At 60.9% G+C, this 16,417-nt stretch overlaps 1 protein-coding gene across 6 annotated transcripts in view; it reads left to right on the top strand.

The window, feature by feature from the left end:
• PRDM2 (PR/SET domain 2) overlaps nucleotides 1-5,113 on the top strand; it is a 125,682-nt gene extending 120,569 nt beyond the window's left edge. For 4 of the 6 annotated variants that reach the window (XM_051834336.2, XM_070077045.1, XM_051834333.2 and 1 more), the window contains one exon: nucleotides 3,342-5,113. In XM_051834336.2, the coding sequence (XP_051690296.2) occupies nucleotides 3,342-3,936 (595 nt within the window). In that variant the 3' untranslated portion in view covers nucleotides 3,937-5,113. Of the gene's footprint in view, nucleotides 1-847; nucleotides 991-3,341 lie in introns of all 6 variants that reach the window. The other 2 variants (XM_070077047.1, XM_070077044.1) reach the window with 1 other exon arrangement.
• Nucleotides 5,114-16,417: the final 11,304 nt, after the last annotated feature.

The raw sequence follows: 16,417 nt of genomic DNA, 5'->3' as shown, positions 1-16,417 counted from the left end.
AGCAGACACCTCGCTCTGTGAGTGCAGTCCAGCGTAACCAGTGCTGAGCCGGGGAGACACAGGGAGACAGTGGGGTTCCGCAAGAGGACCCCTCACTCGAGTTAAGGCAGGAGGGCACCCAGGAGGAGGTGGTATTGCAGCTATACCCTGAAAGACGAGCACAAGTTGCTGGGTGAGCAAGGTGGGGAGGAACAGCTGGATCGTCTTGAAACAATCTTTTAAAAGCATTTCTGAAGACAAAGATCCGATGCCGTGGGCTGTAGTAATGACCACGGCCAAGCTACGTGGGAGGATCCAGAGTTCTTGTCAACCACTCTGAGACCCAGCACGGGAGCGCCTGGCCTCCATGAGGCCCAGGACGGAGGCCCAGCGTCGGGGTTCGTGGCATGCAGGGGACCCGCCCCCTCCCTGCACACACGGGAGCTTCTCTGATGCGTTCTGCCCTGTGGCTGCTGGGCCTGGTGGCAGGGAGGGGCAGGGTGGGCAGGTGGGGACAGGGAATCAGGGCAGGGCACAGAGGCGGCATACCCCTCACCCGCGTGCCCTCTGGGGTCACCAGGACAGCTCTGCCCGTCGTGCCAAGAGCCAGGCTGATGGACACCTCTCGCCTGTGCTCCCGCAGCTGCCTGGGATGGGGACAGACCGTGCTGGATGGAGCAGAGCCAAGCACGCCGCGGTGGCTACAACTCGGGTTGGCTGAGGCTTGGAGGTGCCCAGGAAGAGGGGCTCCTGCCTGGGCCTGGGAGGCGTGCTCTGCACTGACCACCAAGTGTGCCCGCTCTCCCCGCCCGCACCTGGGGCCCAGGCTGGGCTCCTGATGACAGCCGTCTTGTTCCTCTTTCCACAGTTACAGCCTCCGCGTGGCGTCGCGGTGCGCCCCCGCCGCGGCCCCGTACATCACCAGGCAGTGTAGGAAGCTCAAGGCCCCGGCTGCAGCCCAGCTCCAGGGACCCTTCTTCAAGGATTAGCGCTGCACCTGTGCCCTGACAGGTAGGAGCTGGCGCAGCGGCTGAGGGGCTGTGCTTGGGTGGGGCGGGGAGGAGAGAGAGGCTTGGCTCCTCGGGGACTCAGGGTCGCTCCGACGCCCTGCCCGGCGGGGCCATCCCGCAGCCGTGTAGACGCCTGGTTCAGACCCAGGTCTGCCACTCACAGGCAGTGGGGCCTCAAGCAAGTTCCTTTCTCTCTCTGAGCCTCGATCTGCACGGCTGGGAAATGGGACTACGGTGGGGCCACCGGCTAGGACGCGCCAAATGCAAGCAGTGCACGGAGCGGCGCGGCTGGCCCCCGGCGGTGCTAGGTGAGGCCGGCATCGCTGTGGCTGCCCTCAGTTCTCTTTAGCTTTAGGTCCAGAAAAGACCATGCAGTCCCTGCTCCCACAATGGAGGGGAAAGGAAGCAACACCAATCCATACAGGATAAAACCCAGATTTACCCTGGGCCCGCGCAGCCCCTCTCTGAGTTTTCTGATGGCAAAACCCGGAAGCCGGACTCCCCTTTTTGGGGGGCTTTGGGCCGTAGCAGGTCCCAGGCCCGGGCCTCCCTGCGTTCACTGTCCCTGGTCAGCACCCCAAAGAGTGCCCAGACGACGGTGGACACGGGAAGAACTGGGGCTCCAAGCACCAACGCAGACCCCAGGAGCCTGCCCGGGAGGCGTGGCCAGGTGGCCCCCGGCTCGGGGGCGCCCGCTTCCTGCAAGGCAGGGGTCAGACCCCTGGCCAGGGTCATCTGGAATGAGAATTCGGTTGTTGAAGGCACGGATGGGCTGGATTCTGGAACGGTGGGGTCTTGTGCGCTTGAACCGGCAGCAGGGACCCCTACCCCTAATACTCCGCCTCCTGCACCCGGGGCAGTGGGAGAGGCCCCCTTCCCCAGAGCCTCCTGGAACGTGGGTGGCCGCCGAGCGCACCTCTGAGGGCACGGGCACAGGGGCACAGCCGGGGGGACGCACGTGACGCACATGGTGCGACGCGACGCACGCAGTCTGGGCAGTGGGGATGGCCTGACATACCTGGGATGGGGACCTGACGCACACGACATCATGACGCACGTGGTGTCGGCGTAGCCACTGGGTGCCGTAGTCGTGGCGGGTACATGGCGGGTCCCGGGCTGGGTGGCCACGCACGTCCCCTTGCGGTGGCTGGGGTCCCGCGGGACGGCGGCTCTCGCCGTGCCGTGTCCGAGTCGTCCTCTGTGTCTGCACCGGGCGCCCGCTCCATCCCGGCCTGGACCAGCCTCTCCCGGCCCCGTGGTGTGGTATGCCGTGGGAGGTGACACCGGTGCCCTGCGCGGGTCCCGGAGTCGAAGGCCGGCCCCAGGCTCCCCGGCAACACCTTCAGCCGGTGTTCGCCCCTTCAGGTCTTGGCTCGCCCGCCTGTAGGCTGGGCTGATGGCGGTGCACCCTCGGGGCCGCGTGGGGGACGGGCCAGTGCGGCTGTGGCTCTGAGTGGGGACGTGAGTCGGCCGTGGGAATGACCGTGGGAATGACTGCTGCTAGCGGGTGGGGGCCCGTTCCAGGTCCGGGCTCCTAGTCCACCGAGAGTGACAGATGCCACTCAGCGCTCACCACGCGCGCGCGGCCAGACACCCCGTGTGGAGCAAGCAGGCGGCAGATCTGTCCCCGGGGAGCCCAGGAGCTCTGCCCCTGCCGCCGGTGTAGGCGCCACTCCTCCTCCCGAGCCTGTGGGTGCGGTGTGAGAGGGGACCTGGCAGCGGGGGGACGGCAGAGCAGGCCCAGGACGCACGGCCGGGCGTCTCAGGCCCCGCAGGGCCGCTGGGCGATGCGCAGGGCAGAGCTGACCACCGGGAAACACGGCCAGAGTGTCTCCGTGGGATGCGTGTGTGCATACGCGCACCGTCCGTGTCGTCAAGACACGTCCAGGAAGGTTCTAGCAGCCTTATGCAGGATGGCCCCGGTCTGGACGGATAACCGTGGCGTGCTCCCGCCGTGGAATCCACACGATTGCAAGGACCAGGACGGTGTGCTCAGGCCGGCGACTCTGGCAAACACACCGAGCGAAAGCAGCCAGACACGAAAGGGTTACTTATGTACTGATTGCTTCGGTTTAAGTTAAAGAGGCAAACCAGTGTGAGGTGGTCAAGGTCAGGGTCGCGGTCACTCCTGGAGTGGAGAGGGTTGGAGGTTATCCTCAAAGGGACCAGGGTGCGCGGTGGGCGGTGCTCTTGCGGCCACGCGGCTGTGTTCACGGGAGCTGTCACCGCGCCGAGCTCTCTGCTGTAGGTCTGGCACACTCCATTCAAGCAAGCGGGTCGTGCGTGGACAGCCCAGGGCGGGCGCTGACTGCGTGGCCACCATTGTCACTGTTACTTTCTCTCTCTCCCCAGCACCGGAAGTGACTTGGAATCAGTGAAGCCAAAGGGACCGGCAGGCTGCCCTGCAGGGAGTACCGACCTACCCCAGCTGTGCGTGTGCGTGTGCGTGTGTGCGTGTGGTCTCTGTGCTGACCTCTCAGCCGTGCACGTGTGCGTGGGTGTGCGTGTGCGTGGGTGCGCGTGTGCGTGGGTGCGTGGTCTTCGAAGGGTCCTGAGCCCTGGGAGGCAGGAAGGTGACCGGCCTCTAGGGAGACCCCGGGGGCTGTGCGCTGCAGCTCTGCCTCCCGTCAGGGCGGGGCCTCTCCTACTATGCAATTTTTCAAGAGCTCCTCGACCTTGCTTTTTGCTTCTCAAGTTATGTTTCGCCACTGCAGGGACTCCGGTCCAGCACTGGGGGTCAGCTTCAGGCCTGTCCCAGGAAGACCTCCCAGCCTTTCCAAGGCGGCCAATCCCCAGGGCCCCCTCCCTCTCCCTGCAGCACCCCTGGGAGTCAGCACGCCACTGCGGCCGAGTCCACACCCTTGGTCTGAGCCCTTGGAAACCCCGTCAGCTGCCCAAGCAACCCGAGCTGCTGGCTCTTGGGTCATTTCCAGATTTGAAATTCTAGTCGGTTCCTCGCTCTTGAATCTTTGCAGAGAACCCCTAAATGAGCAGGTGCATCCGTGAACAAGATCTCATTGCTGTTCACCTGGGGGAGGGGGCATCTCCTGGGCCATCGCTTGGCCATCTGGGTCGGACACCTGTGAGTGAGCCTTGGAAAGCAACCGCAAAGGGAAGCAGCTAGAACAGGGAAATGAGAAACTTGGGAGGACTCAAAGCACAGGGGGAGGAAGATGGTGGCCACCTGTGGCCGCCACGTGTGGCCTGCCTGGGAGGGACAGGCGGAGCCCTGCGCTCTGGCGTGTCTGAGAGACACAGGCGCGCTGAGCTGAGTCCGGATCCAGTGCAGTGAGGTCCGTGGGTTTTGTGCCTTTGGGGCAGACCCCAGCGAGGATGTCCGAGACCACTTTGGGGCTGTCTTCTCAGCGCCGTCCTCGGTGACTTGCGAAGCCCAGCGTGGGGGGGGGGGACCCGGGGGGAGCAGGAGTTCCCACGCGCAGAAGGGATGCTTTTCTTTCAGGGCTACTACGGTTGATCCCACAACTCTGTAAATATGTACGTAGACACTTTTCAAAGCACGTATTTATGTCCCCCACTGTAAATGCCCCCTTTATAAAGTTTTATAACTTGTGTTATTTAATGAATTGGTCGACTGGCTGCAGAGTGGGGTCTGTCATGGTCCAGGACGAGGGACGCGTGGGATTCCCACGTGGGCAGAGAGGTACACGCGTCTTTCGCCGGCGTCGCCGTCCTCCTGGGTCCTGCTCCGCTCAGAACCGCTGTTGGTTTTTCTGTCACAAACTGAAATCGCTGGGCCCACTGCTCCCGTCCACCTCGCAGGCGTGGAAGGTGCTGGCCGCTCCTGCCCCCGCCATATGATTCCGAGCCGGACACGTCCACCCTCACTGTCCTGGAAGGCGTCTCCCCTGTCAGCACCAAGGAAAGCTCCCGGACCCAAAGCCTGCCGGGGTCACCGTTGTTCGGCCAGAGGCGAACCCGGGAAGATGGCGCGGGGGGCACTGTGTCCTGCGTGTGCAGGCGTGGTGGCCGCCCTCGCCCCCTGCCCAGGAGCTCCGTGGGACTGGTGACAGTGGGATGGGGTGTGGGGGTTGCAGGAGAAGACGGCGCTCACTGTGTCTGCCATGTGAAGAGATGAACAATAAAAGCGTGGAGAGAGACTGCAAGGAACATGCGTGGGGGTGATCATTTGAGGGTGCCCGCTTGGTCTTTCGTGTTGGGGGATTTCTGGGCTGGGCTGGGGCCGGCCTCCCAGCCATGGCAGAAGCCCGAGGTTCCCAGGACGCTCAGCGTGGGGACGTCCTACCTGGTGGGCAGGTGCCCTGTGGTTACAGATAGATCCTTCACACAGCTTTGCTAGGGTCTGATTCATACCCCACACAGTTCACCTATTTAAGGGTTGAAGTTGATGTGTCTTAACAATATTTATCTGAAAGGGTGACAGAGAAAGGCGGAGAGTGATCCTCCATCCTCCGATCACTCCCCAGATGGCAGCAACAAATGGGCCAGGCTGAAGTCAGGAGCCAGGGGCTGCATCCTGGTCTCCCACGGGGGTGGCAGGGGCCCGAGGTGTTGGGCCGTCACCTGCTGCCTTCCCGGGTGCATTAGCAGGGAGCTGGATCAGAAGCGGGGACTGGAACCAGTGTGTGATGGGGACGCCAGCGTAGCCCCGTGAGCCGCACTGCCGCCCCTGTGGACGGATGCTTTCCAGTGTGGGCGTGGAGGAGGGGTGCCTGTTGGCCCCTCGCCTGGGCGTTGCAGACGTCGCACACAGGCTTCGCTTGGGGCCTCAGTGGGGAGAGGGGTGAGGTGGGGAGAGCAGACGGAGGAGAAATTAGACAATTTCAGGAAAGAAGTCCTGTGTGCACTGACAACACAGAGGTGGGCCAACAGGGAGGCTTCCTGGAGGAGGGGACACACAAGACTCCTGTGTACCAGATCAGGTGTCCTCACCTGCTGTCCATACTGGGCCTTAGAAATGCTTCCAGATGTGGTCTCACTGTGCAAGTAGCCTGGAATTACAACGAGAATAACAGCAGCCACTCAGACACGGTTCCCCGGGCACTCTCACGCCTGAGACTCCGGCCTGTTCTTTCAGTGAGCTTTGCCATGGGCAGGACAGGTCCGGTGTCTCACGTGCCCCGAGTGCAGGGGGAGCCAGCCAGCTCACTGGGCCATGTCTTCCCAGCATGCCCCGGGGCCCCATTCCCTGCGTCCCGCCCGCACGTTCATGCCCACATTTCAGCAGCCCACAGGTGTCTCCACAGCCGCTCCACACAGACTCAGGCCCAGAGATGCTGAGCGGCCTGGCCCAGGGCACACAGCTGCTGCATGAGGGCGAGGCATTGGACACAGGCCTCGCAGGGCCCAGTGGCCTGAGTGTGTCCTCCTCACTCATCCCTGCCCCTCCCAGGTGGACACACAGGCCAGGCCCCCAGCCCTGGGCTGCAGAGATCGGCTCCAGGGCTTTGGTTCTGCCCCAGATCCGGGGCCATGTCGGAAGCACAGGCTGAGGGAGGGAGGGGGCAACAGCCCCAGGAAGAACTCCAGCCCTTGCCCTGTGGCTCAGACTTCGGGCTGGCCACTGGCCTTGGTTCCTTCTTTGTAGGGGGATGATCACACCCAGGTTCCTACACCTTAGCAACCACGAGTTAACTCACCTGGCTCTGGGGCCACCTGTTCTTACTGTGGAGAGAGTCCCGGACCCTCCCCTCCCCTGCACCTGTTGAATTCAAAGGTGTGATTGGAGGGTGGTGTGGGAGAGGAACAGAAGTCCTGGACCTGGGCTACCTGTGTGGCCAGCAAGCTCCGTGTGTGCCACCAGGCTGAGGCTGAGGGTCATAGCCACTGCACCAATTGCAATAAGCTCTCCTGGCCCCAGCCTGCCCCTGGGTCAGAGTTTCCGCCTGGAGCTCGGAGCTGGCGTCCAGCAGCGTCTCTGAGTTCTTTGAGCAGCCGCTGGGCTTGGTACCGGGTCACTGCTAGGAGAGGGGAGATGGGTTCTGAAAATGCACCTGCTGACCTGGCAGCCTGGGTCTGAGGAGAGGAGAGGGGTGCTGGGGGCGGGGCTCCGCGGCAGCAGCACCAAGAATGACTTCCCGGGACAAGGTCGGGAGAACTGAGTGGGGAGCCTAGGACTTTGGTGGGGTCTGGGGTTTAGCAAAGCGCAGAGTGACTGGGTCTATGTGTGCGACACGAGGACATCAGAGGAGCCGATGCACAGGGCATCCCTAACACAGCTCGGCCTGGCACCCTGTGTGGGTGCCGGCCCCGCCGGAGCGAGAGCAGCGCGCACGTGAGGCTGCAATGCTGCTTCTTGCCAGCAGGTGGGGCCCTCCCCTGAGTCCAGGCTCCAGGATGTCAGGCCTTGGACAGGCAAGGGGCTGGGCTGAAGTCAGAAACAGCCTGGGGACCATGTCGGTGCTCTGCAGGGGGCCGCATCCCCCACCTCTGGGCTCTGCAGAGGCAGGCCCGGGACCCCCGCAGGGGTGCAGCTTGGGGGTGGCCAGAAGCCCCCTGGCCCTGGGGAGACAGAACTGTGGAGCCCTGAGGAGGGGTCCCCTCACCCCTTTGTCACAGCAGGGCTGGCGGGGAGCAGGAGGGTGGCAGGCAGCACCCAGGCCGGTGTAGAGCGGGGCCTGCAGCCTGACCCGGGGTGGAGCACAGAGTGCATTTCTCTCTCCACCTCCTCCAGCAGCCAGACACCAAGGGCAGGTGGGCTGACAGGCTGAGGCAGGTGGGAGGCCACACCCGCCCCTGGGACTGGCCGAGCAGTGGGCTTCGATGCAGGGCCGGGGAGAGGCTGGGCCCAGGAAGAGTCAGCACAGGCGTGGATCTGAGACTGGGGCCTCCCCAGCTTTGGGCCCTAAACGCCTTCCACGGCTCCGTGAGTCCCGGCAGCTTAGGATGCTATGTGCACGTCTCTGGACCTGATGATGTCATTTGAAAGCCCTCCCAAGCCCCGCCCTGTGCACCTGGAGTAGACTACGCCCCCCGCGTCCCCAGTTTGGAAGACCCTCTGGCTCTCGCCACCCCCCCCCCACCTCTCCTCTCTGCTCAAGCACGGCAACTGTCTTTCTATGCCTGGATTACAGTAGCTCCCTGCTGCCACAGGGCCTTTGCACAAACCACCTCCTCCACTCGCAATGATGTTCTTCCCAGTGGTCACACGGTACGTGGCTTCAGTGTCGTCTCCTTAGCGTCCTTCCCTGACGGCTCAGTGGAAAGTAGCTCCTGTCGTCGCGTCACGCGGGCCCGTCTCATCTCAGCAGGTACCTCTCCGTGAGATTTTCTGGCCTCTCTTTCTCTAGAACATCAGCCCGTGAAGGCAGAGGGCCCACGTCCGTCTGGCTCAGGGCTCCGTCCACACCGGCGACCGCACCCGCACACAGAAGGCTCTCAGGATCCACTCCAGGATGTCCCGAGGGGCCTCCCGGGGGGCGTCAGGCCTCGCGGGAGCCCTGGTGGGGTGGAAGAGGTGGGTTTGCAGGGGGGTGCAGGCCGAGCAGAGGGTCCCGCCCCATTCTCAGCCGCTTTTATGTGTGTGTGTGGGGGTGCTCTCTGATCGTCTCTGGGGCCTGGGAGAAAGGAGGGGATTTCTATTTCGAGTGTTGCTGTGTCAGAGGGAGGACAGCCAGGAAGATGCAGGACGTCTAGTTCCACAAGAATTGCAGAGTGAAATTTTTTTTAAAGATTTATTTATATATTTGATAGGCATAGTGATGGGTTGGCAGGGGGAGAAAGAGAGAGATCTTCCACTCACTGGTTCACTCCCCAAATGGCTGGGAGCACTGGGGCTGGGCCAGGCTGAAACCGGGAGCCTGGACCTCCATCCAGGTCCCAAGTGCAGTGCGGGGTCCCAAGCACGTGGGCCATCCTCCGCTGCCTTCCCAGGTGCCCTAGCAGGGAGCTGGACTGGAAGCGAAGCCCACATGGTCTGCCTGCGTTGCAGAGAAATCATTTTGAAGTATTCAGTAAGCTCCCTGGGGCCAGCCTGTGGCATAGACGGTTAAGCCTCCCACCTAGGGGACCTGGAAGCAGCTCCTGGCTCCTGGCTTTGGCCTGGCCCAGCCCCTGCCACTGTGGCCATCCTGGGAGTGACCCAGTGGGTGGAAGAACCCTCTCTCTCTCTCTCTCTCTCTCTCTCTGTAGCTCTGCCTTTCAATTAAATAAAAAATATTTTTAAAAAATGCTCCAAATACTGCCCTGGGCGCGCTTACCCTGACCTGAATTGCCGCAGTAACTGGGCATCCAGTTGTTGTTTGAGAGACCTGGTAGCCCTGCGGGAGGGCTGGGAGGGAGGGCCCCCCGCCCTCACCAAGTCCCCTCCCCGAGCCGGGACACCTTGCTGGGCCTGGTGGCACTCTGCAGCCTGCAGCCGCTCCCCAGCCCTGCATTCGAAGGTCACCTGGCTCACGTGGCCCTGAGGACTCTGTGGAGAGCTCACGTGGCTCTCAGTGCCCGCCTCCGTCTTCGGACTGTGGCCGTGACCTCTGCTTCATGCACAAGGTCAAAACTGTTTACCATCATTTTTTTTTTTTTTAATAAGCAGCCTGCCCTCCCTGCTGGGTTCGAGAAAGACTGCACGGGCCGGGCTGGGCCTCAGCTCCTGGGATGCTGTGCAGCAGTCTGTCTCGGGGGCCAGGAAGGGCTCCCATGGCTGCAGGGCGTTCCTGGGCCACGTGCCGTGGGTGCTTTCACACCAGCCGTCACCCAGGGCCTCTGGGCCTGTCCCGTGGTGTGGCCTCCATCTGCTGCACCTCATTCGGGTGTCCTTAGATGCTGGCAGCAGGGCTACGGCACAGAGCAGAGGGAGAGCAGGGGTGAGGTGCACGTGACACCACGGTGGGACCCAGGGAGAGGTGGCCTGCACCGTGGGCCAGCTCCACCCCCGTGCGTGACGCCTTAGGCCCAGGGTGTGCCTGGCTCCCAGTGGGCACAGAGCCTGTGCGTGCTGCCTCAGCCCCGAGGCCCGTGTGAGCACTTAAACACCACAAAAGTCAGGTGGAAGATGGCCCCATCCACCTCTCCATGCAGCAGCCCCCCGGCTCTTGCCTGATGCCGCCCAAGCCCCCCGTCCACCAGTCAGGGCAGCTACAGGGCTCCTGCTGGGAGGGAATGGGCAGCAGGGCCCTCCTGGCAAGGTGGGCTCCAGGCGCAAGCCAGCTGCCTTGGGCTCTGCTCCCAGCCAGGTCCCGCCATCCTTGGACGTGGCTTCTTCACTGGTGGTCTGCTGAGACACGGCTTGGGAGAAGACTCGAGTTTGACCTTCCTGCAAACCAGATGGGGTGCTAGGCTGGTGCCAGCCCCTTGGGGCTCCGTTCCCTCTTCCTGGCACCAGCCCTGGTCCCTAGAACGTCTCTCTGGAACACCTCCCTCCCTAGGTCCCCAATGGATGGTGTCAATCCACGCAGGGGCAGCTGTGGCGGGAAGAGCCCTTGTACTTAATAGGAGGAAGTGGGTCCCTCTGAGCTGTAGAGTGGGAGGCTGGGGCAGAGGAAGGGAGGGGACGTGCCAGGGGCTCCTTCTGGCTCTCCCACGCAGGTGCAGGGGTCCAAGCACTTGGACCATCCTCTACTGCTTTCCCAGGCCACAGCAGAGAGCTGGATTGGAAGCGGAACAGCCAGGACTAGAACCAGTGCCCAAATGGGATGCCAGCACTGCAGGGGGCGGTTTTACCTGCTACGCCACAGTGCTGCCCCCCCCCCCCCATGTAAACTTTTAAAAGGGAAGAACTCACGCCTACAACAATTCCAACCTAAGCAGAGCAGGTGGAAATGCCTCTAAGAAGAAGACACAGTGGAAATCAAGGCATCTGGGCATTTGGTGCCTGGCTCCCGGGAGCAAGTCCTATGTCTTCTCTCTGAAGCAGTTGTCCACTCGTTAGAACGAGTCAGAGAAGGCTCAGCAGGGAGTGCGAGCTGGGAGAAACAAACCCAGGACACGTAGGGATTACGGAATTCTGCTTCTTCCAGGTTTTACCTACTTCCGGGGCAGGCTGTGGTAGACGCCCGGAGTGCTGTTGGTCTGTGAGATCGCTTGTCCTGTGTGGTAGCTACTGAAGCGCGTCTCCAGCGTGGAGGTGCCCGGCAGGTGCAGCGCCCGCGTGTCTCGGAGAGGAGCAGCTTCGCTGACCTTCACTGGGTGTGAGGGGCTCTCGCACTTCTGCCGGCTCAGCACCCATCGCCCTCCCCGACAGCATCGCGAGGTTCGAGGGCTTTCTTCCTGCCCTGTGTGTGTGGCCGAGGAAGGAGAGCCAGTAGTTCATGCTCTGTTACTGGGTAGTTGCTGATGGGCTGTGTCCTGCCTCTGCCCATCCTGGAACAGTCTGGAAGCAGGGTGGGGAGCCACACTGCGCCCCGTGGGGCCCCTGTCCAAGGCTGGGGTTCTGAGGGGGAGATGTGGCACCAGAACAGAGTGCCTGGCCATCGGGTGGCTCAGCTGTGCGTCTCCAGCCCCCGCCTCCACGTGCCTGCGGGCTGCTTGTGTCCCTGTCTCAGTTTGGGATCTGGTTGTGAGCCACAGCCCTGGCTGTAGCTTTCTTATGGAAAAGCCAGGAATGTACTGGAGAGATGTGGAAGCCAGAACACGGTGGGAAGTTGGAGGACCAGACTTGGAACGTGGGCCTGGAGTTCCAAGAATTGGAAAGAGTGAAAATTGTGTGTTAGTCAAAACAGACCACCAGAACAGATGTGCGGCTGCTAGGGCTTGCCGCCCCGTCACCACGCCACCTCCGTAGCTGCCTGTGGTCACCCCCGAGTGTCCTTTGTCCCTGCTACTCTCCAGAATCAGTCTCCGTTGGGAGGGTGAGATTTGCCCAGACTGGGTCACAAACCCACCCAGAGACAAATAGAGAAGACCCCCCTCTTTGGCTTCTGTTGCTAAAGGTGACACAGCCAATTCCAGGCACAGGGGGCAGGGCCCCCGAGTAGGAAAGGATTCGGGTCAGCCGACGGGGGCCGGCCTGCCCCGCTGCCGACTTCCATGCCAGGTCCCCTGCTTCGCACGGGTTCTGCAGATTCCCTCAACAAACTCTTCTGGTTTGTGAGCCCGTCTCCTGCGTTCCCACCCTAGGACTCCTGTGTTCCCGTGGGACCAGTGCGTACCTGCAGACCTGAGGATTCCAGGACGCTCGGATCCTCATCCTTTGCTTGTCCCTTCCCGTCCGCTTGCTTCCAGCGTGTAGGGAAGCAAATGGCCTGCACGCCTTTTGCTGACACAGCTCAGCAAGGACCGGCCCAGAAGAACAGGTGCCAGGCGCCAGCCTCGGTGACTGTGCCGAAGCGCCCGTGCATGGCTCGGGGCTGTGAAGCGACTCAGCATGGCTGATCTGTTGTCCTCTGGCACAGTCGGGCTTGAGTGCTTTCTTCAAGGATTCATTATTGCAGGGGGAGGGAGGCCCCATGGAGTGGAAATGGACACAAAACCACTTTGTCCCCTGCCGGGGTTGGGTGAAGGAGACTTGGCCCGCTGTGGGGGACTGGAACTCCCTGAAGCTGTGTGTGAGATGCACGCGTGTGTAGACCGGCATGCCTGCTCTTTGGAGGAAAGGGCCCAGGAGCCCAGGAGCCTGCAGGGGTCCACAATACCCGGCTGCTGATTTGTGTCCTGAATTCTGTGCTTCTTATTTTTTTTTTGTTGTTTTTAATGTAATTTTTAGACAAGAAACCTGCCCTTTTGTAAAAATATTTAATTCACTTATTTGAAAGAGTTACAGAGAGAGAGAGACAGAGAAAGACAGAGAGATCTTCCATCCTGTGGGCCATTCCCCAAATGGCCACAATGGCTGGGGCTGAGCCAGTCTGAAGCCAGGAGCCAGGAGCTTCTTCCCACGTAGGTAGCAGGGGCCCAAACACTTGGATCATCCTCTGCTGCTTTCCCAGGTGCACTAGCAGTGAGCTGGATAAGAAGTGGAGCAGCTGGGACTGGAACCCGTGTCCATATGGGATGCCGGTGCTGCAGGCGGCGCCTTAGCCCACTGTGCCACAGCTCCGGCCCCGGGAGCTTCCTAGAAATGAGCCTTCAGAGGGTGGTCATGGTTAACAAACTGCTGTCCCCAGCCATTAAATTGCTCACGTAAGGTGGGTACTTGAATGTCGGTAGCGCACATCAGAAGAGCTGCTGAAACAGCACACAACCCCTCCTGGCGCTAGGGGCTGCCTGGGCCACGGGCTCCCTGTGGGCCCTCCGTGACTGTGTGGAATTGCCTGTTTTTATGGAACATGTGGGTGTCACTTGGTGGAAATTCTGAGTAGATTGACTTCTAATCGCAGACTGAGGCGTGTGTCTCGTTTTCTGATGTGGGGAGAAACGGCACACATGCCTTGGCTGCCTGGGAGCCATGGTGGTTCTGGTGCTGGGAGAAGGCCTGGGCAGTTCCCAGTGGCCCTCCGTTCTACCCTGGTGCCCGGCCCCCGGCGCCTGGTCGAGGCTCCGGGCGGTGCTGGGACTGTTGTACTGAAATTGAAGAAAGAGCAGAGTGGAGAACTGACCTGGGCCCCACCTGAAGGCCCACAGGTCGTGTCAGACCCTGGGAGGACCATGGAGGAAGCAGTGATTGGGGCCTACCTCCCACGGGATTCAAGTCTGACCCTGACCCGATCCTGGCCACTTCTTGGCTGGCTTCCCTACACAGCCACGTGGCATCTGTGCTGTGACCCCACATGGTGGCCCTCTGACCCTAGCTCATCGCCCCACGCCTCTGTCCTCCCTGGTCCACCACGCTGGCATTCGTCCTTGAACTGGGGTGTGTGGGACTTCCCACCCAGGGTCCCTCCCCTCCCCCAACTCCGCTCGACTGTCAAGGTTTCTCTGCCCTTGTCTCCAGGGGTCGTTCCGTGGCCCTGCAGGCGGTGCAGGGGTCCTTCCCCCAACTTCCTATCCCTTCACTTAGCACCCCGAGTTCTTTGTGCTGTCACTCCCGAACACGCACTGCACCTGCGACCCCGAGTTCTATGAAGTTAGGGGGACTTCTCCAATGCCCATGGCGTCAGGAAAGTGAGACACAGGACTGGCTGGAGAGGAAGCCACGGCTGTCTAGGGGTGGATGGAGCCAAGCGTGCCCAGCGATCAGGAGGGGAGGCCTGGTGGTCCCTAGTGGATCCACCTCCTCAAACACATCTCCCTCCACCTTCTGAATTAGTGTCCCAGGGCTTCCAGGACAAACTACCATAAACTGGGGGCTTCTGTCACAAGGCCAGAGGCTCAGAATCCTGACTCACACCGGAAGGACCCTCTCCCTCGGAAGGCTCGGGTGAGTCTTTTTTTATTTTTTTATTTATTTATTTTTTTAATTTTTGACAGGCAGAGTGGACAGTGAGAGAGAGAGAGACAGAGAGAAAGGTCTTCCTTTTTGCCGTTGGTTCACCCTCCAATGGCTGCCGCGGCTGGTGCGCTGCAGCCTCGCGCTGATCCGAAGGCAGGTGCTTCTCCTGGTCTCCCATGGGGTGCAGGGCCCAAGCACTTGGGCCATCCTCCACTGCATTCCCGGGCCACAGCAGAGAGCTGACCTGGAAGAGGGGCAACCGGGACAGAATCCGGCGCCCTGACCAGGACTAGAACCCGGTGTGCCTGTGCCACAAGGTGGAGGATTAGCCTAGAGAGCCGCGGCACCGGCCTATTTTTTTAAATTTTTTTTTAATTTTCATTTTTTATCTTTTTTGTAAATCTCCATTTCAAATTCTTCTTTTTTTTAAAGATTTTATTTATTTATTTGAGAGAGTTACAGACAGTGAGAGGTAGAGACAGAGAGAAAGGTCTTCCGTCCACTGCTTTACTCCCCAAATGGTCTCAACGGCTGGAGCTGTGCCCATCCAAAGCCAGGAGCCAGGAGCTTCCTCCGGGTCTCCCACGTGGGTGCAGGAGCCCAAGGACTTGGGTCATCTTCCACTGCTTTCCCAGGACACAGTAGAGAGCTGGATTGGAAGAAGAGCAACTGGGACTAGAACCGGTGCCCCTGTGGGATGTCAGCACTGAGGTGGAGGATTAACCTACTGCGCCACAGCGCCGGTCCCAAGGGTGAGTCCTTTAAAAAAAAAAAATATATATATATATATATATATAGATAGATAGATAGATAGATAGATAGATTTGAAAGGCAGTTACGGGGGGGGGGGAGGGGAGGGAAGGGGAGGGGGAGAGGGAACATGGCTCCACCCTCTTTCTCTCTGCTGGGTCTGGATTCCTCCTCTTTGTGCCCACCTCCTTGTGCTGGCTGGAACCAGGATTCCAACTGCAGAAGAGACTTCCCGTCCAGCTCCCTGCTATGGCGGCTGGGGAAACAGCAGGAAAGGCCCACGTGCTGGGCCCCCGCCGCCCACCTGGGATACCCGGATGGAGCTCCCGGTTCCTCGGTTTGGCCTGGCCATTCTGGCCATTTTGGGAGGTGAACCAGCAGGTGAAAGATCCCCCCTTCTTCTCCCTCTCTATCTTTCAAATAAATAAATAATTTTTTTAAAGAAAGGTGAACAAGCCGGCTCCTTGCTGCAGGCCCACGTGGCTGAGGCCCGTCCCCCGCCTCTCCCTTTCTGCATGTCCCGGAACGTGGCTCTCCGACTCGCCGTCTGTCAGTGTGTCGCTACTACAACCAAATACCTGAGAAAAATGCGCTGCACAGAGAGGAAAGTTCATTGAACTCTCAGTTTGCGAGCTGCAAAGTGGGCGGCCCCAGCGCCTTGGGCTCGGCCAAGGGCAGCCATGGTGGGACACAGTGTGCCGGGCGGGTCAGCAAGGGGAGAGAGAGGCTGGGCCCAGCCCCGCTTTGGTGACCAATGTTCTTGTGAGCGTCACCGCCCCAGTGCGCTCACGGCCTCCCGCTGGGCCCTGCCTCTCACAACCACACCTGGATTCCGTTTCCTCCCTCTCAGGACCATCCACGCAGGACCTTGGGGACTGAGTGTGTGAGTTCCAGAGGCAGCTCACGCCGGGTCCGCTGTGCCACCTCTCCGGGCAGCCTTGGGGGCAGCAGCTTGGGGTGCCGGGCACTTTAATCTGGAATCCCGGCCTTGCTGCCAGTTCCCGTTCTCAGTGCAGGCGCTGTCTGGAGACGTTGCATGAGTATTTTATTCTAACCCCATCACGAGGCACTAATGATTCCTGAGCTAGGAAGGGGCAGGGCCCAGCCAGCTCTGGCCTGGGAGGTTGTTGTTTTACAATTTTAACTAATTTATTTATTTACTTGAGAGTCAGACCCTCGCATATCCCCTGGTTCACTCTCCACAACAGCACTTATTGGGCTGGGCTGGAGCTGGAAGCCAGGAGCTCCATCCGGGTCTCCGCTGCTGGTGGCAGGAGTCTGATGACTTGAGCTCTCACGGTCTGCACTGCTGGGACGCTGGAGCCAGGAGCCAGGGATCAACCCCAGGCCTTCTGGTGTGGATGCCAGTGTCTTCCTGCTGGGCCGAATGCCTGCACCCCGGCCAGGATGTGCGATCCTGCAGATGCCATCGCCGTCTGAGCTCTGTGGGAAGCTC

Source organism: Oryctolagus cuniculus, chromosome 7 (assembly GCF_964237555.1).
Source record: "Oryctolagus cuniculus chromosome 7, mOryCun1.1, whole genome shotgun sequence".
Lineage (NCBI taxonomy): Eukaryota > Metazoa > Chordata > Mammalia > Lagomorpha > Leporidae > Oryctolagus > Oryctolagus cuniculus.
Note: the sequence above shows the minus strand (reverse complement) of the source record. Positions and strands in the feature narration are given on the sequence as shown.